The 25,011-nt window shown below is 44.2% G+C and overlaps 1 protein-coding gene across 3 annotated transcripts in view; it reads right to left on the bottom strand.

The window, feature by feature from the left end:
- Nucleotides 1-25,011, bottom strand: part of DARS2 (aspartyl-tRNA synthetase 2, mitochondrial) — a 33,112-nt gene continuing 8,101 nt past the window's right edge. For all 3 annotated transcript variants that reach the window (XM_048859743.2, XM_048859742.2, XM_075131473.1), the window contains exons 6-18: nucleotides 23,551-23,646; nucleotides 22,473-22,596; nucleotides 21,707-21,753; nucleotides 17,268-17,374; nucleotides 15,344-15,413; nucleotides 13,910-14,089; nucleotides 12,748-12,855; nucleotides 7,457-7,519; nucleotides 6,828-6,980; nucleotides 5,072-5,290; nucleotides 3,787-3,897; nucleotides 2,572-2,647; nucleotides 1-971 (exon numbers count right to left, since the gene is read on the bottom strand). In XM_048859743.2, coding sequence (XP_048715700.2) covers nucleotides 784-971; nucleotides 2,572-2,647; nucleotides 3,787-3,897; nucleotides 5,072-5,290; nucleotides 6,828-6,980; nucleotides 7,457-7,519; nucleotides 12,748-12,855; nucleotides 13,910-14,089; nucleotides 15,344-15,413; nucleotides 17,268-17,374; nucleotides 21,707-21,753; nucleotides 22,473-22,596; nucleotides 23,551-23,646 — 1,542 coding nt within the window. In that variant the 3' untranslated portion in view covers nucleotides 1-783. The remainder of the gene's footprint in view (nucleotides 972-2,571; nucleotides 2,648-3,786; nucleotides 3,898-5,071; nucleotides 5,291-6,827; nucleotides 6,981-7,456; nucleotides 7,520-12,747; nucleotides 12,856-13,909; nucleotides 14,090-15,343; nucleotides 15,414-17,267; nucleotides 17,375-21,706; nucleotides 21,754-22,472; nucleotides 22,597-23,550; nucleotides 23,647-25,011) is intronic.

Below are 25,011 nucleotides of genomic sequence, written 5' to 3'. Positions count from 1 at the left end.
TTCTTGTTTCCTGGACTGAACTTTATTTACAAACATAAAAGTTTAGAAAGATAAATATAAAAGCACCAGGACCACAGGCCCCAACACAGATCTACTTTCCATTTGCGGTTATTACAAGGACAACCAAAACTGCAAGCCCCAAGAGCGTTTGTAACTTGCCAAGTTCCCAAGGGTTGCAGATACTCACAAGCATACATGATTTTTAAAAAGATAAATGTATAATCTTATGTGCTTCTCAATAAGTGAGCAGATACTGGTCATTGTTGAGTTCATCAGCAGTAAGCTGTAGTTGATCTGTTTTATCCTCATCCTGCAGATACATGTTTAGGGCTCTCCATAGGCTATATGTGGCTCTCAGCCCAGGGCAGCTCTGTTCTAACAGGAAAGTCTAGTCCTCAGCTAACCATGATTTCATGATTCTCATGATACAGGTAATCTGAAAAAGAAGCTAACGTGATCTTTTCCAGGTGATCTTTTCCATTCTCCACTAGGTACATTTCAAAATAAAAAGAAATGCCAAACCCGCCACCACACCCCATGCCAGTGGTCCCAACCTTCCCCTCTGTACTACATTAGAGAGAGAGAAAAGCAACCTGTTTTTTTTCCTTTGCTCTTCAATTCATCCTTCCCTCCCTCCCAAAGGGAAGTAGTCACTATTATCTTCTGGAAGTTCAGTGGTATGACCCATAGTATATGCCCTACATCAGCTGATGTTTTCTGCCCTTGGAAAGCAGAGTGGGAACAATGCTGACAGTAGGATCAGGTACAATCACTTGCTTTGAGTCAGTTCTTGTTTGCCTCTGCTTCTGCCGCAGGCCATGCAACCTGGATGTGGTATGGCTCTAGCTCCTCAGTGGTGATGTAATCTGGAGCATTGCTCATAAGGTCATGTCCCTTGAAGGATTTGGGGAATGCAATGACATCTCGAATACTTGGAGCTCCAGCCACGAGACAGATCAGTCTGTCAAGTCCTAGAAGCAGACACCAAATTAGTTAAAATACTTGTGTTACAGCCCCACATTACTTCCCTCTGAATCTATAAAACTTTATGCAAGGTAGGAAACAACATTACTGGAAACCAGGAGAAGGTAGCACATCTGGGGAAAAATAATCAGAAACTGGGACTGAATGGACAGGAGAACATGATAAACTGGCCTAGGGCTGACAGTGAATAGCAAATTAAATAAGAGTGTGCAGTGCAGTGTTGCTAAGAAAAGCCCTATGCAATTGTGCTGAAAAGGCAAAGACATCACACCACAGACCAGGAAGGTGGCAGTCGCTCACTAGGGCTTGGCTGAGACTACACCTAGAACAAGGGGTCAGGTCTCAGCACCTTAACAGATGTAGATAAACAAGGGTGGAGGTGTCAGGGAAGAACAAGGGCAAGCAGATAATTGGAGTGGATTGAGCTACACGGGAAGACTAAAGGTGAAAGCAAATCTTAGTTTAAAAGCTATAGCCCAAACCTGCAAAATTCTAAGAGGAAAACACTACATGGCCATTGCTGTAAAGCTGTGTAAATAGCACTGGAGACTGACCACTTCTGAGATGGATTACCACATCCTTAAGGCCATGAGCAATCTCAGATGCAGGCATCCTGGTTTTTCTGCCAGAATGAGTGATATCACAAGCACCCCCGAGAGAGCAGGAAGCAAGCAGCTCAGATTTCCAAGTAGCTTTCTTACATCATAGCACTTGTATTAACACATCAACTACACCCTCCTTGCCTTGTTTGGAGATTTAAAACCTGCTTTTTTAAGTTTTAGAAAAGCTTCTCACAATGTACTTGAAGAGTGAAATATGCACTAGCAGGGTTCAGCGACAATCAAGTAGGAGCTACGACTGGGGAAAGGCATCTACAGATCTTTGAAGGGTGGAAATACCAAGGAGGAAGAGGAATTATTTAAGGTGACACGAAGGACCGATGGGATGAAATTAAGAAAAGGGCTGATGGGTTAAAGTTCCGTAATGGTGAGATCTTTCAGGCTGTAGAATAGTTTCCTTTAGGAAGGGGTAGGTGTTGCTTGGGACATTTAGGACTAGGTTAGATATAAACACTAGGACATGCACTGAAGGGAAACAATCCTGCAGTGGCCAAGTGACAAGATGGACTAAATGACTTAATTTCTATGAGGGTGCTATCTCTAGGGCTGCAGACAAGGACTGTTCTCAGGACCCAGATGCCTGCAACCAAGTCTGCATGTAAGAACTGAAAACACAACACTATGGGAACCTGTCTCCTCCCTCACACTCACTGCAGTCCTATGAGCACAGTGCGTGCCCCTTTGGTGTTGCCAGTGGGATCCATGTTCCTCTCTGAATGCTCTAGGCAGAATGAAGAGAGACAGTAATGCAGGATCAGAAGTGGAGAGACAAGGTGAGCATGAACAGTGATGCCACCACTGCAGTCCTGATCAGGAGGGGAAAGGGTTTTTGATAACTGGCACAAGCCCCCTTTCTTGATATTTAGTTTGTTGCTATGATTTGAGTCCTGATATGCCAGTGAAAAGTCACCAGCACAGTTGTGTCTTGAGGAAGCATCTCCCACTGGGAGAGCTACAGTGCACCTACCTAAAGCAATTCCTCCATGAGGGGGCGCTCCACACTTCAAAGCCTCAAGCAGGTGGGAAAGCAGCTCAGGATCCTCCTGAAACATTACACACAAAATGTCATCTTGAGCAACAAACGCTTGTATTGGATATGGAAGGGAGGCTGAGTCATCCACTCCTTGGGACTGAGAGTCACATTTCATTACCTGTATTACCATGGTGGTGGTCACTTGACATCCTTCCCTGCTCCCCACTACCATCACTGTCATGATAGATAACAAAGAAGCTCTACCACCTAAAGTAACTTGTCCGAAGCAAACAAGCTATCATTCAGTAATATATGTGAAACTATTTCAGAAGGCAACGCTAGTTATAAGTTATGTTTTGTATCAAAAGCCAGTAATTAGTTGCTTGATGTTTTATACACAATAAATGCTTCTTTGACAAGCTCCCAACTTCCTTAGTGAGACACCAGGAATTAGATGAACTCCAGGGTTCAGCAACCCAGTAGCACAGGGTTTTTTAATTGAAACTATAAGTCATTGTATACTGGTACTATAGGCACACATGATTCTTCACCTCTTGTGTGAGTTATGGTCCTTTCCTCACACTTCATGGAAGACAGAACTGGTATTCCACCTCCAGTCCTATCTAGATTTGGGAGACAGTGTTGCCTATTGGATAGCACACTGGACTGAGACTTGGGAAACCTAGGTTCTATTCCCAGCTTTGCTGGTGACCTTGGACAAGTGACTTCATAGCTCTGTGCCTCAGTTTCCCCATCTGTAAAGTACTTTAAGATCTAAAGATGAAAAACAGTATATAAAAGATAGATATCATGAGCATCACCATTCTCAGGGAGCTAGGAGGGAAGAAATTTACATGCATGACTCCCAAAAGCATGAGAGGAGTGAGAGATATCAATCTCAACAGAGGAATAAGCCAGTGTATAGTATCAATGGGACCACTCACGTAAGTAAACAGGTGCATAAATGTTTGCGAGATTGGGTGTTATAATTTTTTACTTTACAGAGTCCCTTTAGTGTCTTCACAAATAGGGCATCTGTGTGTCAATGAGATGCTCCAATTGGCACAACATTGTTGTTAGTAAACCTAATTCCTCTGGATTTCTATAACCAATAATTGCACCATTTGCAAACTAGTTTGAGGTTTATAAATGTGTCTATTTTAATTTAAAAATTCCGAGAGGGCATAGGAAACTTTTGCAGGCTGTTACCTTCAGCACTGTCTCAAGAACAAAACGTTGCTGCTCTGCATTATGGATTCGGATGGAGCCACCTCCAATCTCACTGCCATTCAGCACAAGATCATAGTGCTGGCTACGGACCTGGAGGATGGGAGACAGACAAGTGCATTAGCATGCCCGGGGTGCAGTTCACTGTGCTCAGATTATTCGTAGCTCAGATTGCCAACAGTCTGATGAAAAAAAAGACACATTACAATTTTGCTTTATCAACGATATCTCAGACATTTGGAGGGGTCCAACAGGATGTTTAAACCACTACCAGGAGGAATCTTTCCAACTAATTCCATTGTGGGTCTCAAATTTCATGCTTTGATAAGTGAAGAATGCTTATCCTGGACCTGATCCAAAGCCCACTGAAGCCAAGAGAAAGATGGATTTCTGTGGGCTTTGGATCAGCATTGCACAATGCCAGGCAGAGTGCAAGTAGTTGCTGTGCAAGCCTCCCTTCTCCCCCCCTCACAGCTCTCCCAGTGCCTCATTTGTGATATTGCTCTCTCCCTCTTGCTGATCCAGTTCCGGGAACCACACACAGCCATGGCACCACCAACTGGCGTACCACCAATCCTGATCTGCGACACACTCAGGAAGCCAAATGCAGGGCTTCTCTCTCAGAAAGTCCTTCATAGATTGAACAAACTCCCACTAAGACTTGGTTGCGGCCACTGTTCTCATTGCAACTGGATTCTTAGGAAAGTTGTAAAACAAAACAAAACCCCCAAAACCCTTTCTGCAGATGTTGCTGTTATTCCCCCAAATCTCCTGGGACTGGCAGTACTGACAATTAATCAAATCCCTCTCTTACTGCCCCTGGGTAGTGAAGCCCTTAGGTTGCTCCTGTTAAATGACACCTTACATCTGAGCTCAAGATCAAGACTGTATTACTGAAGCAGAAACACATCAGATAGTAACTGCCTAATCCTTACAGCTCTACAGATGAATGTAACACCCATCTTCAGAGACTTGTAGGGAAGAGTTCTGACCCAGTTTTGCCTTCCAGTGAAACTCCTCTATATCAATTGTTTCCCATAAGTCTTCAGGAAGTAAGCCAGTTAACTGGTGACACACACTTAGGTATTTGCCAGTTCTGGGTAACCTGGGATCCACCTTTCCTCAGCAGCTATGTAGAATGCATATTTTATTTCCATTAATTAATGTCCCTTAATACAGCAGCTAAAGTTGCACCTTGCACACTTTTTCAAGGAAAGTCAATATGAAAAAATTAAGCCAGAGTGAAAGGCATGATGGTCATAGTCACCTTTGCAGGCTCAGAGTACAGGAGCCCGGTGTCTGACGGGTGAGGGGCCGTGAAGGGGTGATGAGCAGATTCCAGTTCTGCAGGGTTTTCTTCCTTGGGAAGGAATAGCGGGAAATCCACCACCCACAGGAAGTGAAAAGCAGTGGGATCACGGAGCACCAGGCCTCTCGACTCCAGAAAGTTCGCACACTCCAAGCGCATATTTCCTAACACCAAGCACTGAAAATGGGGGGGAGGAGGGAGGGAAAGGAAATAGAGAGAGACTGATGAAGTCCAGTTTAATGTCATGAGCAGAGAGCTCTAGGGAGGGTCTCATCGTATCCTCTGGCGGGCGGGCGGGCGTGTGTGTGTGTGAATTTTCTACAGAGACAGGATCACACACACACACGCCATCATGTCAGTTTCACTGCATTTTTTGCATTAGCTGCAGCATCTTTAGAAGGCATCACCCTTTTGCTGAGACAGCATCATAACAGGGGAGGCATTTGTGTAGCTATTGCCAGTCCTCAGCATTCTAGATTCTGCAAAGTAAGGCTGAGCAGGAGCTGGAAAGTTCATCTTTCCCAAATGCTCCAGTCTCATTGGGACAACGCCTGGCCAACCACAGTGATTCACAGCATAAAAAGACACTCTGCCCCTCTATTGCATCTTTTGTGCATGGATCTCAAAGCACTTCACAAACATTATTTACTTCTCACGACACTTTAGTGAGTTAAGACAGCAATAATATCCCCATTTTACATATCAGGAAATGGAGGCACAGAGAGGCAGGGCAACCTCACACAAGGTCCAGAATACGTTAATGGCAAAGCCAGGAATAGAATCCAAGACTAAGTCACAGCTTCCTGGCTCTAACAACTAGATACAACATTGCTTCCCTAATCAACAACAGCAAGAATTGCAAGCACAGTTTTCAGAGATAATACTTAATCGGGAGTATCCTGACATCCACATCAGGGTCAGATCCTCTGCTGATGTAAGCCAGTCTATCTTCATTATATCGATTTGCATGAGCTGAGGATCTGGCTCCAGGACCAGAACTGATTTTTAAACATGAAATAGTGTGGTTTTCACCACCTTGACTGGTATGTTTTCTATTGTAAAACCTTTCTTACAGCTGACTAACACAAGCATTAAGATCCTAGTTGCAAGCTGTACTTACTTTGTATTCCCATGTTAGGATCAGAGGAAATTCAGACTGTTTAACTATAATCCCTATATCAGAGCTGTAGCTGAGACCATTAGTCTCTATCGAGAGTTGGACACTCATTTAAAGTCATATTTCCATAAGAGATACTATCCCCGCTTTGAGGAAAGGACTTCCTAAGCAGAGAGGAGGGCTCTCTTTAGCCACAGTACCCTGAATTCACAAAGTGAGCTAGAGAGAAAAATGGTCACTCTATTTGGGCTTGTGCCTCACAACTCTGGATAGTGGAAGCACTTTGCATGACCACACACCTTGTCACCTGCTCCTGCTGCTTGGAAGAGAACACATTTACATTTGTCCAGGTTCTCTTCCCAGTTCTGCTCTTGATGTGTGATTTGGGGCAAGTCACTTCATCTCTCAGTGCCTCCCTCTCCCCATTTATGAAAAGGAATTCATAGCACCTCTCTCACAGGGGGTTGTGGGACTTCGTTCATTAATCTTTGCAGCGTGCTCGGAGATCCTCAGGTGGAAGGAATTACAGATATGCTAGGTATTAATATTAACAGACAGTGATGTTCAGTCCTCACAGCCAGCCAGGGATTTCCCTACCACTTTTTCATGCTCTCCAGCTGCCAGCAGGACCACATCATCTGCCTGGACCTTCAGTGCTTGGATGAGTTCCGACTGCTGCTCCTCACTGAGAAACTTGCTGAACGGAGATTTCAAGCTCTCATCAGGCTTCAGGATCAAGTGTAAAACTTCCTATTGCAAAAGAAAGGCAAAGATGTGAAGCATGTTCAGTTCCTGCAGTACATCCACACAACTGATCAGGTTGTTCCTTGTCTTTGTGTTGCTGAGAGACTGTCTCTTTCTCTCTCAGCAGAGGATGTATTATTAAAAACCTCCTACATCCTGAAGTTCTTATATCCTATAAAACCACCTAACATAATTTACCATCTCATTTACTAGAATACTCAAGGGCACTTTAGGAAGACACAGAACCATTATGCAGTGCACAATGAATACATACAGCTGCCTGGCTATTTACCTTCAACAGACAAGAAGTTGCCATCACCTATATTAATTGGTCTCAAAACAAGATGATTTTATGTACACAAAGTGGAAAACTTAACTTACTTTTCTATCTAGTATCTGATGCAGATTCCAAGCAACACTTTATGCATTTTACCTGCCCCTTTCAGATGAACTCTTTACAGTGTAGAAGGTTTGTGCCTCACCTGATTAAACTGGGATTTTGCAGATTCCTTTAAAGACTCAAAATCTTTATTTTGAAGATGTCTCTGGAAAAAAGGGGAAAAAATAGAGACATTAAACAGTTATAACTGCTGTAAGTCAAGTCAGAAACTGAATCCAGTGGCTCAGCTCACTTTCCTACATGAAGCACTTGATTTCAGAATTACTTTTTTGGGAGACATGACGAACATTCCATTTTTGCTTTTTTAAATACACACCACATCACCACCTAATGGGATGCCTCAGACTTGCGCCTTTCATTGCCAAACTAACAATAACTAGTGAGAAACTGCGGTTGGAGAGTCTAGCCTGTGCAGCAAGAGTGCAAGGAGATAAATCAGAATCTACCACCCTCTGTACCCAACATACATTTTATCACATGATAAACTTATTTGATACTGTCCTCCTTTGTAAAATGCTTTGAGATCTATGGATGAAAAGTGCTATATAGGAGCTAGGTATGGTTGTATTTTTGTAAGAGGAATATCCCTACTACTACTTTGCAAACCCCTTGCAATCTTTCACTTTTCTTGCACCACTGTTGTTCAAGCCCATGTGTTACAAAACAGAGTCAGCTATAATTTGGAGAGTCACAGTGCATCAACTGTTAGATACAAACTCCTCCTAGATTATTAGGAGTTGAAAGTCATGCCCATATATTACTCCTGGGAGAATTCTGCACCAAACATTTAAAAATTCTGTGCACAGTATTTTAAAATTCTGTGTATTTGTCAAATAACATAATATAATCACACCTATTTCAATTATTTTTGGTCATTTATTTCAAAATACTGGTCAGCAAGTATGTCGGTAACAATACAGACAACAAAAAAGATTCAGGAAACGTTTCTGACAAATAGATTCCTTAGTAGGCATATTAATACAGAACTCTGAGTAATAATTCATTTAAACTACAATACAGAAACATATATCCCACACCCCTCAGAAGCAATGCGAAGGCTTGGGGAAGTCAGGGGTAATGGAGGAGCTGAGGGAGAGGGAAGCAAATTGCAGGGAAGGAGCCTGGGTGTGAACTTGGAGGGTTGTTGGATATGGGTGGGGAAAAGTATGGAACAGGTTTGTTTGGTTTTTTTTTGGGAGGGGGGGGATTGTTAGGGAGCTTCCCCCATGGAGACCCTGGCTGACCCCAAGCCCTTCCCATTCAGTCAGGCACCTCTGCCCCATCCCCATGTGTTCCTGCATCCCTATGTGTCCCTCCACCCCCACTCAGAAACCCACTCCCTCCATCCCCATGTGGCCCTGCACCCACTTTCCCTATGTGGCTCTGTACCCCCACCCAGCCACTCTCCTGTCCCTATGTGTCCTTGTACCCTCTCCCCCATGTGTCTCTGTGCCCCCACTCAGCCACCCTCTGTCCCTATGTAGCTCTGCACCTCCTCCCCCATCACCATGTGGCCCTGAACCTCCCTCCCACCTGTGGCCCTGTGCTTCCACTCCCATTCAGCCCCTGCCCCAGTCTGTCCTCCTCCATTAGCTCTTATGAGCCTGTTTGACCTCCCCAGCACCCCACACCGTCTGTCTCCCTATAGCCCCGGTCCCACTACAGCCCCTGAGCTCGCCTGACAGGTGCTGTGAAGAAGGCAGGCTCTTTCTCTTCCCTAGCTGGCTGGGAGCTGCTGCTGTGTTCTATCACCACAATGCCCTCTGAAGGACAAAAGACAGAACGGCAGCAACATTTTGGCAGCTTTTTTCTGCGCAAAAAATTAAAAATATGCGAAGCTCATTAATTATGCATGTGTGCCGTATTCCCCCAGGAGTAATATATTACTGAGGTACACTGGACTGCATAGGCGCCAACTTCCCCTCTTTTCCGTGGGTGCTCGACCCCACCCTGCCCCAAGCCCTGCCCCCACTCCACCCCTTCCATGAGCCCCCATGCCAACCCCTTTCTCAAAGTCCCCACCCCAACTCCACCCCCTCCCTGCTCCTATTCCAACTCCTTCTGCAAATCCCTGCCCCGGCCCTGCCTCTTTCCTGCATCCTCCCCTGAGCTCACCATATTCCCAGTCTTCCCCCCGCCCTCCCAGAGTGTGCAAACAGTTGTTTGGCGGTGGCTGGGGGGGAAACGATGGGAGGTAGGCAGAGGAGTGGGCATGCAGTGCGCTCAAGGGGGGAGGAGGAGGAGGTGGGGTGGGGGGGAGCTTGGCTGCTGGTGGGTGCAGAACACCCACTAATTTTTCCCTGTGGGTGCTCCAGCCCCACGGAGCTCCAACCCATGGAGCTCCAGCTCCAACCTACGGAGTCGGTGCCTATGCTGGACTGTATCTTGACCTTTAAGGAATACCTTACCAAGATGTCACTCAAAACAAAGACAAGGAACAACCTGATCAGCAAACTAGTTGGGTTTACCTGGGGAACCAATGAGCAGACACTTAGCACAAGGCAAGCCAAGAGTGTCTTTTCTGCAGCAGGGTATTGCTCAGCTCCTCTCACACAAGACTAGTAGATACTCAGCTGAATGAAACCATGCATATAACAATAGGTACCATGAGACCGACCGAGCAGGCTTGGCTGCCAATCCTATCCAACATTGCCTCTTCTGACATCAGACAACAAGTCACCTTGCAGAATCTGCTCCTTAAAGTGCAAGACATGCCACAGCTACCGCTGTTTAAAGAGTTGTTGAATCCACTGGGCTACCATCTCAGCTCAAACCATCCTATTTGGACAATGCCCTTAAGGAACTTTGATATCACCGCCAGGTGACAAGAACAAGCTTCAAACATAGCCAGTGCCTATCTCATGACAGATCCAGCAGTCCAGCCCCCTGGTTTTGATTTTCTATGCCATCTTTGGGTAAAACTCAATTGCTTCAGATGTGCTGCTAATGACTATATGTGGGGCCTTCGTGACTTTGCCTTTGTGGTCCGTTAGAAAATGTAGGTAATATACCTGCAGGTTGCAACCACTGGCAAAGGCTACCAGGTTCCCTTATGGACTTGTACAACGCCCTTCCCATAGCTTCTGAATCATTAAGACACTTCAGCTAACTCGCTTACTTGACTGTTTATGTAGATGCAATTGCAATATATATAAGGCATGTCAAGTGATTAAAAACATTAATAGCGTCATTAATTGCACTGTTAAACAATAATAGAATACCATTTATTTAAATATTTTTGGATATTTTCTACATTTTCAAATATATCGATTTCAATTACAACACAGAATTGAAAGTGTACAGTGCTCACTTTATATTTATTTTTTATGACAAATATTTGCACTGTAAAAAACAAAAGAAATAGCATTTTTCAATTCACTTCATACAGGTACTGTAGTGCAATCTCTTTATCATGAAAGTTGAACCTACAAATGTAGAATTATGTAAAAAAAAACCAAAAAAAAAACCCACAACAAAACCTGCATTCAAAAACAAAACAATGTAAAACTTTAGAGCATACAAGCCCACTCAGTCCTACTTCTTCTTTAACCACTTGCTGAGACAAACAAGTTTGTTTACATTTGCAGGAGATTTGCTGCCCTCTTCTTATTTACAATGTCACCTGAAAGTGAGAACAGGCATTCGCATGGCTCTGTTGTAGCTGGTGTCGCAAGATATTTACATGCCAGATGCGTTAAAGATTCATATGTCTCTTCATGCTTCAACCACCATTCCAGAGGACATGCATCCATATTGATGATGGATTCTGCTTGATAACGATCCAAAGCAGTGCGGACTGACACATGTTCATTTACATCATCTGAGTCAGGTGCCATCTGCAAAAGGTTGATTTTCTTTTTTGGTGGTTCAGGTTCTGTAGTTTCTGCATTGGAGTGTGGCTCTTTTATTTTGAAAGCATGCTCCACACCTCATCCCTCTCAGATTTTGGAAGGCACTGCAGATTCTTAAACCTTGGTTCAAGTGCTGTAGCTATCATTAAAATCTCACATTGATACATTCTTTGCGTTTTGTCAAATCTACAGTGAAAATGTTCTTAAAACAAACAACATGTGCTGGGTCATCATCTGAGACTGCTATAACATGAAATGATGACAGAATGCAGGTAAAACAGCGCAGGAGACATTCAATTCTCCCCCAAGGAGTTCAGTCATTAAGTAATTCAAGCATTATTTTTTTAACGAGCATCATCGGCATGGAAGCATGAAGGGGCATAAGAATGTTTAGCATATCTGGCACGTAAATATCTCGCGACGCCAGCTACAACAGAGCCACGTGAACGCCTGTTCTCGCTTTCAGGTAACATTGTAAACGAGAAGAAGGCAGCAAATCTCCTGCAAATGTAAACAAACTTGTTTGTCTCAGCAAGTGGCTAAAGAAGAAGTAGGACTGAGTGGCTCTAAAGTTTTACATTGTTTTGTTTTTGAGTTCAGTTATGTAACAAAAAAAAAAAATCTACATTTGTAAATTGCACCTTCATGATAAAAAGATCGCACTACAGTATTGTATGAGATGAACTGAAAAATACTATTTTTTATCATTTTTTAACAGTGCAAATATTTGTAATAAAAAATAATAATATAAAGCGAGCACTGTGCACTTTGTATTCTGTGTTGCAATTGAAATCAAAATATTAAAAAAAGGTAGAAAAACATCCAAAAATATTTAATAAATTTCAATTGGTATTCTATCGTTTAACAGCGCGATTAAAACTGTGATTAATCACAATTACTTTTTTTATATATAAATATATACATAAAATAGAAAGTAACAATTACTTCTGGATTTACAGTCAAGCTTGGATTTGATCTTTGACCTTAGTGTTATGAGTTACTGTACTTATGATCTCCACACAGGTAACAAACGCCCACATGGGAGGGAGCTGTTATCTGTGGGTCTGTATCACCAGTCCAGGAAGGAGTGATGCCTTGCTCAAGTCTGTTTCAGACCCTTGCCTCTGGGCACAATTTGTTATTCAAGCCCAAAACAAAACTGCTCCTCTAACCAAAGCAGGCTGCAGACCCCCCAGAGGCTTTTCCCCTTGGCCTCTCTCAGCTCCGTCTGGGTTCTTGCCCTAACCAAGGGACACTGCAGTTTCTCTAGCTCAGCTGAGTTCTTGCCGGCCTTTATAAGGACCAGATGCTCTTCACACTATTACCTGATGACCTAACACCACAACCTCAACTGAGAGGCAACTAATTGGTCAGAGGTGGGACTAGGCCAATGTCCCCAGAAAGGGGCCAGTCACACTGTGACAAAGGGATTGTTATTAAATCAATACAACTTATTAATTTCTAAAATTTACTTTCTTTATACTGTGCTTTGCCACTAACAATACAGAACTACACCACTCACCACTCCCTGAGGAATGCAAATGGCTTTGACAGAGCCTTGGGGCTTGTTGACAGCATTCTGCACAAATCCGATTTCCGTCCTCCTAAACACGTCACTGACATCAGTTATCTGAGAAAGAGCACATAAAAGAGAAGAGATGTCAGGAACATGCAGTGGGGAACTGTTCCTGTGTCCTCCATTTGCAGCAGGATCTCCCGAGACAGCAAACCATGCTTCAAGGAACCACAGAGCATTTATAAAGAAACAAATGGAGCAGTCGTTTAGAAGTCACAGACTTCAGGAAGACAAAGTCTAAATACGAGACTGAGTGAGAGACTGGATGGCTTAAGGGATTGCTAATGGAATCCAAAGACTTTCACGTCGAGGTGACCAGTCTGAACGTGGCTCTAGTCAGCAGTGGCCAAAGGGTGTCAGCAGATAGTATCGATGAGAGCTCCTATAAGACATGAGTTTGGTGATCTCAGCCCAAGTTCCCCAGAACACATACCCACAGTGGGATAACATCAGCTCAAATCAGCCATGATGCAGCCCTTTCAAATCTTCAAATAGCAGCAAGTATAAAATATTGTGTAACGTTTTTCAGTACTGCTTCCCCCATTACATTTATGAACAGTTATTTTCTGCACAATAAAAATTATTGAAGAAAGAACCAAAATCACAACTGGTAAGAGTCTCAGAGCGACCAAGGACTGAACTGGACTGGGGAGACTAAACTAGCCTCTCTCTTGAGCAGGTCCTGCCAGGTCAGGAGCGAGACACATTGGTGAGCAATCCAGACAATTTTGCGGTTTCTATGGAAGATTCGAGGACTTCAGTTCCCAGCACTGTCAATCCTTCCTGCCCTACATGGCGTGTCCTTAGTGTTAATGTATCCTTGTTAGGATATAAATGAGAAAGACAGGACACCCCTCCCAAAAGAACAAGTTGGTTGGAAGATCCCAAATCCATCTTGCATCACCTGCCTTAATATCCCATTAGTACAGCTTCCAGTGACATAAGGGGCCAGCTACAATTGCAGGGCTTTCAGAACCTGTAGATGTTGTGACACCAAGACACACACACTTCCATTCATGTGGAGAAGTGGAGTATAAACAGAGATGATCAGGAAACACTAAAAAGGAGAAGGAGAAAGGATAGATGTTTCCAATGGGAGACAGCGCACCTTCATACCAAAGCGAGTGTCTGGCTTATCGGTCCCATACTCAGCCAATGCCTCAGCGTAGCTCATGGAAGGGAAAGGGGTGGTAATAGGGCTGCTCTCATTAGGCCAGGAATACTGGAGCAGGCCCTCAATCAGTCTCCGGATCCCAGCTTGGTCTACAAACGACATCTCAATATCGATCTTAAAGACATAACAAGAGGATCATTACACATTAGCTACAGGCACCAGGAAAGCTGCATTCTATTCCCCCCTAATAGCTCTTCTTGGGTCCCAAAGGCTTTGTATATAAAGTGATCATAAAGATGATTAGATTCAATATACTATATATACCACAACTGCCTTACACGAAGGGCATGTGGCTAACCTCACATAGTTAGATACATCATCACAGAGAATCCTGCCCAGGGTATCAGCAATAACCCCCTGTTCAGAAGCCTAATGACCATTTGTGAATTCAGGGCACAAGGAGAAGACTTGGAATGAGCTGGGCCAACCGGTCCTGTTCAGGAGCCAAAAGCCGTGAAGCACACTGCCCTGGGAGCTCCGGTGGAAGAGGAGCAGGCCAGCCCTGGAGAGCAGCACACGTTTCACCACCAAGGTGAACCAAACTAGCTGACACTGGTACCTGTAGCAGTTGAAACCATCCTTCATCCCAGACCTCAGTGAATACCCACTAGGACACGTGAAATACATGTCCCCAAACACAAGGCCAAATAATGTTTCTAAGGTGAACAGTGATGAACAAGTCTGATACCAAATGGATGGACTGTACCAGTGGTTCTTAACCAGGGGTTCGTGTACCCCGGGGGTACTCGGAGGTCTTCCAGCGGGTACTCAACTAATGTAAATCAATGTTTCTCAACCTGGGGCTTGCAGCCCTGTGGGCAGTCATGGGATGGGTTTGGGAGGGCGGGGGTCGCAAATGCTGGGCTGGCATTAGGAGGTGGCAAGCAGGGCAACTGCCCAGGGCCCCATGCCATAGGGGCCTCCGGCAAAGCAGTTGTATGCTTCAGCACCAGGCTGCAGGGCTTTGGCTCCAGCCCTGAGAGGCAGGGCTTGGGCTTCAGGCAAGGCTCACATGTGAAAAATAGGCTCAATATCACACTGAAATGTATGTACAATACTTCTATTCCAATCAATTTATTTTATAATTATATGGTACAAATGAGAATGTTAGTGATTGTTCAGTAATAGGGGGCTGTGACACTTCTGTATTTTCATGTCTGATTTTGTAAGCAAGTAGTTTTTAAGTGAGGTGAAACTGGGGGTACTCAAGACAAATAAGACACCTGATAGGGGTGCAGTCATCTGGAAGGTTGAGAACCACTGGGCTATACCAATAATACTTGCAACTAACAATGCTGTTTGAGATCTAAGTGGCCTGAGACCTTGCCAGAGTTAAGCAGCTAAAGAGTCTGTTTGGGGATACGTTACCTGAGTGAACTCAGGCTGCCTATCTGGCTTTGAACCTTCATCTCGATAGCAACGGGCAACCTGAAAGTACCTGCAATTGAAATTAAAGGCACCCTAAATTAAATTGTAGCTACAGGATTGCACCCTCAGCAAGTTCATGGACGACACTAAGCTGGAGGGAGAGGTAAATACACTGGAGGGTAGGGGTAGGGTCCAGAGTGACCTAGTCAAATTGGACGATTGGGCCAAAAGAAATCTGATGAGGTTCAACAAGGACAAGTGCAGAGTCCTGCACTTAGGGCGGAATTCCATTCACTACTACAGGCTGGGGACTGACTGGCTAAGCAGCAGCTCTGCAGAAAAGTACTTGGGGATTACAGTGGAGGAGAAACTGGATATGAGTCAACAGTGTGTCCTTGTTGCCAAGAAGCTTAACGGCATATTGGGCTGCATTAGTAGGAGCACTGCCAGCAGACCGAGAGAAGTGATTATTCCCCTCTATTTGGCACTGGCGAGGCCACTGGAGTATTGCGTCCAGTTTTGGGGCCCCCACTATAGAAAGGATGTGGACAAATTGGAGAGAGTCCAGCAGAGGGCAACGAAAATGATTAGGGGGCTGGGGCACATGACTTACGAGAAGAGGCTGAGGGCACTGGGCTTATTTAGTTTACAGAAGAGAAGAGTGAGGGGGGATTTGATAGCAGCCTTCAACTACCAGAAGGAGGGTTTCAAAGAGGATGGAGCTAGGCTGTTCTCAGTGGTGGCAGATGACAGAACAAGGAGTAATGGTCTCAAGTTGCAGTGGGGAAGGTTTAGATTGGATAGGAAAAACTATTTCATCAGGAGGGTGGTGAAGCACTGGAAGGGGTTACCTAGGGAGGTGGTGGAATCTCCATCCTTAGAGATTTTTAAGGCCAGGCTTGACAAAGCCCGGCTGGGGGTTGGTCCTGCTTTGAGCAGGGGATTGGACTAGATGACGTCCTGAGGTCTCTTCCAACCCTAATTTTCTATGATTCTAAGGTTCATTATGTAGTTCTGCCATGAGTGCAGGGGACTGGATTAGATCTCCTCTCAAGGTCCCTTCCAGTCCTATGATTTCTCCTGATGATTCGTGCTGTAGATACCAACCAGGATAAGCCACCTTCCAGCAGTGACCTCTTGGAGGAGGCCAACATCTCAGTGGCGCTCCACCAGTGCCATCTAGGACTCTAGGCAAAACCCCCCAACCAAACCTCCTCTTCTTCTATGTTATACTGGGCTATGCAAGCACATCAATGGCATATGAAGAATTCTTATGGGGCTGTCCTCGCAACTGGTCTGATGCTGCTAGGAACAGAGGTTCCTCTAGAATGTTTCCCTACCACTCGCTGGCATTTCCTGCTTTTATTTCACGAAGCAGGCATGTTAAAAGGTATTGCACTCCTGTGCTGAGACTGTGCGTCTTTTCCCAAGTCTCAATCACACACAACAGTCTAGTTTTATCTCAATGGGAGTTGGTTATATTGGTCAATCCCAGGTGAGGGCTGCACCATGCTTTCATTTTCTGCTTTCAAGCATTCCCTTCCTTGAAAAGCCTCCTCCCAAGTTTTAGTTCAGAATGAGACTAAAATGGAAAATTTCACACCTGCAACTATGTGATTTAGCCACACCCCTCCCATTCATTTCAATGGGAGTCATGCGGCTAAATCATTACTTGGCTTTGAGAGTCACAATGTATGCTTTACAATTTCTAAGCTTCTCCCACATTAGGTCATTTACCTCATCCATTTAAGGCCATCCTACCCCCACAAAAACAGCTCTAGGGCCCAGATCCTCAAAGGTTAATTTAGTTGCCTAACTCTGACTGAAATCAGTTCGTGGGGGAATTTTTAACTTCTCCCAAGTCAAAGAGAATGGACCCCATAACATTAATATTTCAGAGAAAAGAAGGCAAAGGAATACTCACCTGTCCAGACCTCCAACCATCAGGAGCTGCTTAAATTGCTGAGGACTCTGTGGCAGACAGTAAAACCTTCCAGGCTCTCTGGAAGGTACCACAAATTCCTTTGCACCCTGGTACGGAAGAGGGGAGAGAGACTTTTTAATGGGTGCACAACTGTCATCTTGAACCCTGCCATAGCATCTTATTGATGCAAATAGTGTAGTAAGTTTCAAAAGAGAACTAAACAATTATGAACCTGACCAAAAGCCAGCTGAAGTCAATGGCAGACTTTCCACGGACTTCAAAGAGCTTTTTGTCAAGCCCCCTATGAATAAGAACAGCACCTGTGGTTTTATGCTAATTAGGATCAAATTACAAAAGTTGGTGCTAATGGGGCATAAGATCCTCACCAGCTGGATGGAGTGAGGAGGATATCTCCTTGCAGGGTACAGAACTGAAGAATTAGGTACACTAGGCAACAGCAGGGTATGGGGGGACAGGACAGGATGGTCTACCTCTCTGGTTCTCCCCCCCAACCCCGCCCCTTAGCTATTTTTCCTGTACCAGGTTCTCTGCGCAGTATGGGCGGATGGGATATGAATGCAGAGTGAAAGGGGTTGCGCTCTTTGTTTTCTTTCTTCTTTTTGTTAATAGCAGCAGCGTTTTTTTTTTTCTTTTATCCTCCCACAGAAAACTAGGAAAAGGAGAAATAGGCAAATGCAGCTGCTCATGTATAAGCGACTCTTGGTGGCTGCCAATGACCAAAAAGCCAGATTAGCCAAATCTTGCTGGAAAGATAGGAACCTGAGGCACACCAAATGGGTTAAAAGTTATAAGCCTCAGGAGATGGTGGCCAGCCAGGGAAGCTCTGGTTCAGAGTTTGTGGGTGAACTTCATGTTACGTTTCTAACCATCAGAGGAATGAGGTTCTGGAACAGCCTTTCAATCAGTATAGTGGAGGCAAACCATCTAACTAGCTTTAAAATGAAGCTTGATAAATTTATGAATTGGATTGATTGTATGACAGCATTGTCTGTGATAGTAAGGGACTGGACTTGATGGTCCAGGAGGTCTTTTCCAGTCCTATATTCCCATGTTACTTTGGGCTAAGATCCTTATGTTGTATTTCACAGTGACCTTTGTTGTATTGGGGGGTTTTGGTGCCATTTTCCAAGGCGCAGGGAAGGATTAATACATTCTATTTTCTTTACCCTATCTGCACCTGTTTTCTTTATAAATCCATCCCATCTACTTGGCCTCTCTGTTAGAGGCTGACCCTTCCACTGAGACATCTGGCATTAGTAACTATTGTGGAGAGGAAACTGGACCAGAGGGGACATTGATCTCATGCTCTCTCTCCATATTACACACCCACCCCTATTGTTTCAAAATAGTCTGCACCACGGTTACTAGCTAGAAATCCCTTCCATTAAAACTGCCTGAAGTTTCAGGTCTCTGAACTTTCCTGACAGGTGAATATATTTTGAGATGACGATCGACCATACTCAGAGGTGATGCACATGATGGCGTAGGTTTCACTTTAATTTGGTGCAAGTTAGGCAATGGAGGGGGAGGTTGTGGCAGAAACAACCACCAATAGGAGGGGATGAGATAAAACAACTGCCCACCCCACGTACCTTACAGCTCCTTACACCCTCCTGTTGCTTGTTGTTCTGCTGCAACTTTGGCTTTCTGTCCTCTCAGAAGGTCAGTTACAACAACTTACCAACAGGAAACTCATACACCACCATGCAAATTCCCTCTGACTCTGGCCCAGCATCCAGGCTCTGAGAGGGGAATGTTGGGCGCGTCACTATCTTGTCCTCAATTCTACGTCATCAGGACGAATACCCGTCCCTGCATACTGGGGGAGCCGACAAGCTGGTTCTTTTTTCGGCTCCTGGCAGGTTGCCTGTCTCTCAAGACAGAGCTAAGTGGAAACTCCAGCCACTGTTTTCTCAGGTGACCAAACCTCAGATGCAGGAACAGGCTACAAACAGTAGCTAGAAATGGGCGAGCTGAGGTCTTTTGCAAAACTAAGAAAAATACTATTCTAATCATCACTACTGAAATCTGGGGCCAGCCCTGGTGGCTAGGCACTTAGGACTTTGAACTGGCACGTGTACAATGTGGGTGTGAATCCCAGTTCTGGTGTCACATTCCAAGGGTCACCAGGGATTGGCAGCCACAATTTGGTCAGCCTCAAAGGGAGGAAATGCCTGGTGTTTTCTACACTGACCCTTCTTGTCACTTAAGGAGTTGCATCAGGGGGCTCCGAAAAGATTCCTGTCCTCTGGCAGAAGGCTAGTGACTGGGGTTCAGCTTTGATTGGCAGGTTAACAATGGATTAAAATGGGAGGAACTGAGAACTGGGCTCTGAAAATACAAAGGAACCCCTCAAAGAGAAGAGAAAAATATTTACAAACCCATTATATTCATTCATTTTCTAATTCAATAGTTAATCACTCCTATCTCTTTCATGGGATTCACTGACATGGCCTGCCTAGGCAAGAAGTTAATAAGCTGAAATAGTCAATGCAGCATTGACCCTAGTATGGCTACTCAGGAGAGGTTAGCACATTGGTTAAGGATGAGATGTAAAAAGGAAAATGAGCATAACAGAACTTCAGGCTGTACTCAGAATTCTCTAGTCATTGTGGTAAATCATTCCCCTGTAAGGGCCTAATCCAAAGCCCACTCATGTCAACGGGAGTCTTTCTATTGCATTCAATGGGCTTTGGACAGACCCTCGCTATCTTTGCTCCTGCTACAGTCTGACTTCTATGCCAGCATGTAAAAGGCAGCTCTGTGTTGAGCTCAGTGCGACCAGAGCTAGATCCAGGACCAACAACCTGGCTTCTGCCTTGCAGAAAAAAATGACGCAAGCTCTGACAAACTTACTCCTGAAGGACTCACACAGTCTGGCCTAGGTTTATATGGTGCAGAAACTGGGTGGACTTTTGTTAATGCTTGTGGTGTGGGTTTCCACAAATGGCTAAAATCTGTTGTGTGAGGCTGGACTGAACATTTACAAATGTGTACATAAATTAGAACTTAAAAACCAGCACCCCCTAGAAGTTTGAGAAGAAAATGTCCTGTGTACAGCTTGTTGAATCTACTCAGCCAGGACTGGATGGTTCCCTTCCGTATATTTGATAAAACTTTCTCCTATTTAGTCTTAACCATCCCAAAGAATTGTCTTCATCAGTTCTACAATAACATGCTATCCAATTATATGCATTTAAGAAGGCCATCTAACCCATGTTTTGACTCAGAATCTTTTAATATCATTAAAGAACAAAGCTACTTTCTTGCAGTGCAATGCATTTGTTGACTATGAATTCTGTTTTTCGAGGATCATATTCCAGAAAACACCCATCCTCCAAGCACTGCATTCTATTGGCATGTATCTCTTGTGTAAGTCACTATAGTAGTACACCTATACCCTGATATAACGCGGTTCTAGAGAGCCAAAAAATCTTACTGCATTATAGGTGAAACTGCGTTATATCGAACATGCTTTGAGCTCGAGCATTTCCATTATTAATACAGTATTTGACAAGAAGTTTTATTCTTGGTGTTGTTTTAGAAAGGGTGCATCTGATGTCGTCCTTCACATCAAGCCTGGGGACGTGAACTGGGGTTGGGGCTCGCAGCCCAGCACCGGGGCCGAGGCTCACAGCCCAGTGCAGGGGTCAGGGTCAGGACTCACAGCCGCACGGTGGGGTCGGGGCTCGTAGCCCCACAGCTCAACACAAGGGTCGGGGCTCGCAGCTATGCGTCGCGGTCGGGGCTCACAGCCCGGCGCTGGGGTCAGGGCTTGCGACCCCCCACATAACCAGGTCGCGACCCCCAGTTTGAGAACCAATGTTGCAAATGAGACAGAAAACCATTTTTTGCTTTACTGCGTTGTATCCAAATTCGTGTTATATCGGATCGCGTTATATCGGGGTAGAGGTGTATTCCCATTTAAGGCTATTTAATTTCCAATTTTATATTCTGGATTTTTATTTTGTTAAATAATAATGTGATGGTAGAGACTGCTAGCTGAGTAATGAATGGTGTAAGGATCTATGCTCTGTCCTCTAACTGACCTATCTTATAGTTCTCACTTTGTCCTATCCACCCCCTCATGCCTCAAAAGGACCCATTTGACATACTAGTAACTGGCAGCAGAAGCAACATTTGCTGAGGGGCAAGGGAGGCAGTTCCCCCTCAACACGTTGGTTTGCCACCCCCCGACTTCACAGTATACAATATAATCACATATAATGTTCTATATGCTGACACGACTGTGCCTACCTCCCACACCTGGAATTTTCTGAAATGATGCCCCTGACTGGCAGGTAAACAGTTAAGTAGTAACACATGACAGAAATAAAGGCAGAGGGGCAGACAGGGACACATGAGCAAATAAGTAGTCTATATTATTGCAGGAGGCCCAGATGAATGACTATACATACCCCTGGAGTTCTCTTAAATAGTGTTGGAGTTTCTACGTCCACAAACCCTAAAAAACAAGCATAAGCTTCAGACATTGAATATGCTGAGAATGTTGGTTTCAGACAAGTTGGTTGGAGACTGTGGTTAATCAGCTTGAGGTAGTCTGGCAGAGCACGGTTAATCAGCTTGAGGTAGTCTGGCAGAGCACGCAGTTCCTCAGTCATATACAGACTCATTTGATTTTTTTTTCTCAGGATGACTAAGGATTACTTATGCAGGCACAGCCTGATCCTGAAGGGTGCTGAGCACCCACCATTCCTATCACGACTAGTTCTCAGCCCTCCCTGCCATAGTTGCTTATATTTCCATTGGCTACTCTGAACAATTAGGCTAAAATTTTGCAAAAGTGACCAGTAAGTTTAAGATGAGCACCTGCCTCTGAAAATTAGGCCCTTATAAAGGCATACAAAGAAAGACACCCAAAAACTGAGATGCCCAAATATCACTAATCACTTTTTAAAATCTTAGCCTTAACATTTATTGTATAGATACTGCTCATTCAAAAATGATCATCTGTGGCATGATAAGGGACTTAGAGCCGCTGTGCTCTTTAGACATCCCAGTATCCCACCCCATGGTATGTTCCTGGGATATAGAGCCATGTCAGGGCAGCACTTTGCCCAGCACCTCTCCCCTAGCATGTCAGGCAGTAGTAGAGCAGATAGCAAGAACAAGAAGAAAAGAAAAAGATGATAAAGTGCTAAGAACTAGATGCATTTCTCTTACCATGGAGATTACAGAGGTACTCCCGCATTTTCATAACCATCTGCGATCTCAGCCGCAGGTTATGTTGCATCTGAAAGCTGCGCAAGTCCAAATAGCGATACTGCATGCGCAAGGCCTCAGATTTCTAAAGAGAAAAGGATTGTGATTAAAGAGCAAAAGCCAAACCAGATGCCCATAAAAGCTTCTTCAAAGACCACAATGGAAAGGTGGAAGCAAACATAGGACCCTGCATTACTGCCAGTAACTCATCACCTATGTGGAAGAGCATTAGTTATCTAGGTCACACTTTGACTCTAACTGTGACAGAAGCTGCATGCTGTAAGCTCTAGATTCCGGAATGCTCACTTTTCACTTGGCAGCAACAGATCATAATAATCCTACTTGGGACTTGTAGGATGTTTTCAATCATAGGTCTCAACGCATTTTGCAAAGGTGAGCAAGCATTACTAAACTAATTTTACAAATGGAGAAAACTGAGACACAAGACATTGTGTGAGTTGCCCAGAGTCACATAGTGAACCAGTGGCACAGAGGATATAGAGCCCTGTTCTCTTGAATGCTGGTCCCAACCCCTATCCACTGGTCCACATTTCATAGGGAAGAGAAAGGACACAATAATCAGTGATGTACGATATACCTAACCATCAGTCTGATTGATCTTACTGTCCTGGATGGATATAGTCTCTTGCTAGCTGGCTGTATGCCTGGGTGAGGCTATATATCTTAACTTTTAAACACACTAGTCCTCCTGTTTCACAATCACAAAAGATGGACATGAGCCCAGATTTTCCTTGTTCCCATAATACCACCAATTCTTACTGTCATTATATTTTTAAACCCAAAGCACAGAGCAGATTTAGGCATTACATTCTACTTAGCTATTACAGTATTACAATTTCACTGTCAGAGCTCACTCTAGGCATGTTCCATTGTGAACAACTCTTTCCCCAGAGCACAGAAGGTGGGAGTAAGAAGAGAATGCCCTACAACAGTGCAATGACACTGCTCTGCAATTCAGCATGGCAAATCCTAACTCTTTCTGAAGAGCCAGTGCTTAATGCCAAAGGCAGGCAGCTACCTTGATAAAGTCTTTAATTTCAAAGGGCAGCTTCTTGCAGAAATTCAGGACCTCAGCTGTCTTCACATTCACTTCAATGTCGCCTGTCGGCATTCTCTGAAACAGAGAAAAATAGATTTGAACACCGGGCAAAATACTTGGACAAGTTTCTTTCTAGGTGTCAAGGTTCCTTCCCCACTCTGAACTCTAGGGCATAAATGTGGGGACCCGCATGAAAGACCCCATAAGCTTATTCTTACCAGCTTAGGTTAAAAACTTCCCCAAGGTACAAACTTTGCCTTGTCCTTGAACAGTATGCTGCCACCACCAAGTGTTTTAAACAAAGAACAGGGAAAAAGACCACTTGGAGACGTCTTCCCCCAAAATATCCCCGCAAGCCCTACACCCCCTTTCCTGGGGAAGGCTTGATAATAATCCTCACCAATTGGTACAGGTGAACGCAGACCCAAACCCTTGGATCTTAAGAACAATGAAAAATCAATCAGGCTCTTAAAAGAAGAATTTGAATTAAAGAAAAGGTAAAAGAATCACCCCTGTAAAATCAGGATGGTAGGTACCTTACAGGGTAATCAGATTCAAAACATAGAGAATCCCTCTAGGCAAAACCTTAAGTTACAAAAAGACACAAAAACAGGAATATACATTCCCTCCAGCACAGCTTATTTTACCAGCCATTAAACAAAAGAAAATCTAACGCATTTTCTAGCTAGATTACTTACTAACTTAACAGGAGTTGGAAGGCTTGCATTTCTGAACTGTTTCCGGCAAAAGCATCACACAGACAGAGAGAACCCTTTGTTCCCCCCGCACCAGATTTGAAAGTATCTTGTCCCCTCATTGGTCATTTTGGGTCAGGTGCCAGCAAGGTTACCTTCGCTTCTTAACCCTTTACAGGTGAAAGGGTTTTGCCTCTGGCCAGGAGGGATTTTATAGCATTGTATAAAGAAAGGTGGTTACCCTTCCCTTTATATTTATGACACTAATTTAATGGATTTTCAGGCTAGAAAGAATGCTTATGATTATCCAGTCTGACCCCTTACAGCATAGGGCAGAGAATGTCTCTTAATGATCAGTTTCTCCAAATCTTCCTCAATATTCATGGGCAGGTTAAGGCCAATCAGTTCCTATTTAAGACACACTGGGTCTCACTCTCCTTCAGTAGCTTATCCATCCCTATTAGAAGTGAACCTGCTTTCTTGCCCATAACCTGCTCTCCCCCATGACATGTATGAACTACAAGACAAGAGTTAGGGCCTTATCCTGCCAACACTCATGCCCATGCTTAACTTTATGCACAAGAGTAATCTCTTCAGGTTCACTGATGTATAAACAGGGGAATTGCATATAAGAGTAGGAAGGCATTTGACACTGGTGCGACCACTGCTGGAAACCTGTGTAAAAAATTCAAGAAGGATGTTGATAAATTGGAGAATGTTTAGAGAAGAGCCACAAGAATGATTA

The sequence above is a fragment of the Caretta caretta genome, chromosome 8 (genome assembly GCF_965140235.1).
Source record: "Caretta caretta isolate rCarCar2 chromosome 8, rCarCar1.hap1, whole genome shotgun sequence".
Lineage (NCBI taxonomy): Eukaryota > Metazoa > Chordata > Testudines > Cheloniidae > Caretta > Caretta caretta.
The sequence above is the reverse complement of the archived record's forward strand: the minus strand, read 5'-3'. Positions and strand labels throughout refer to the sequence as shown.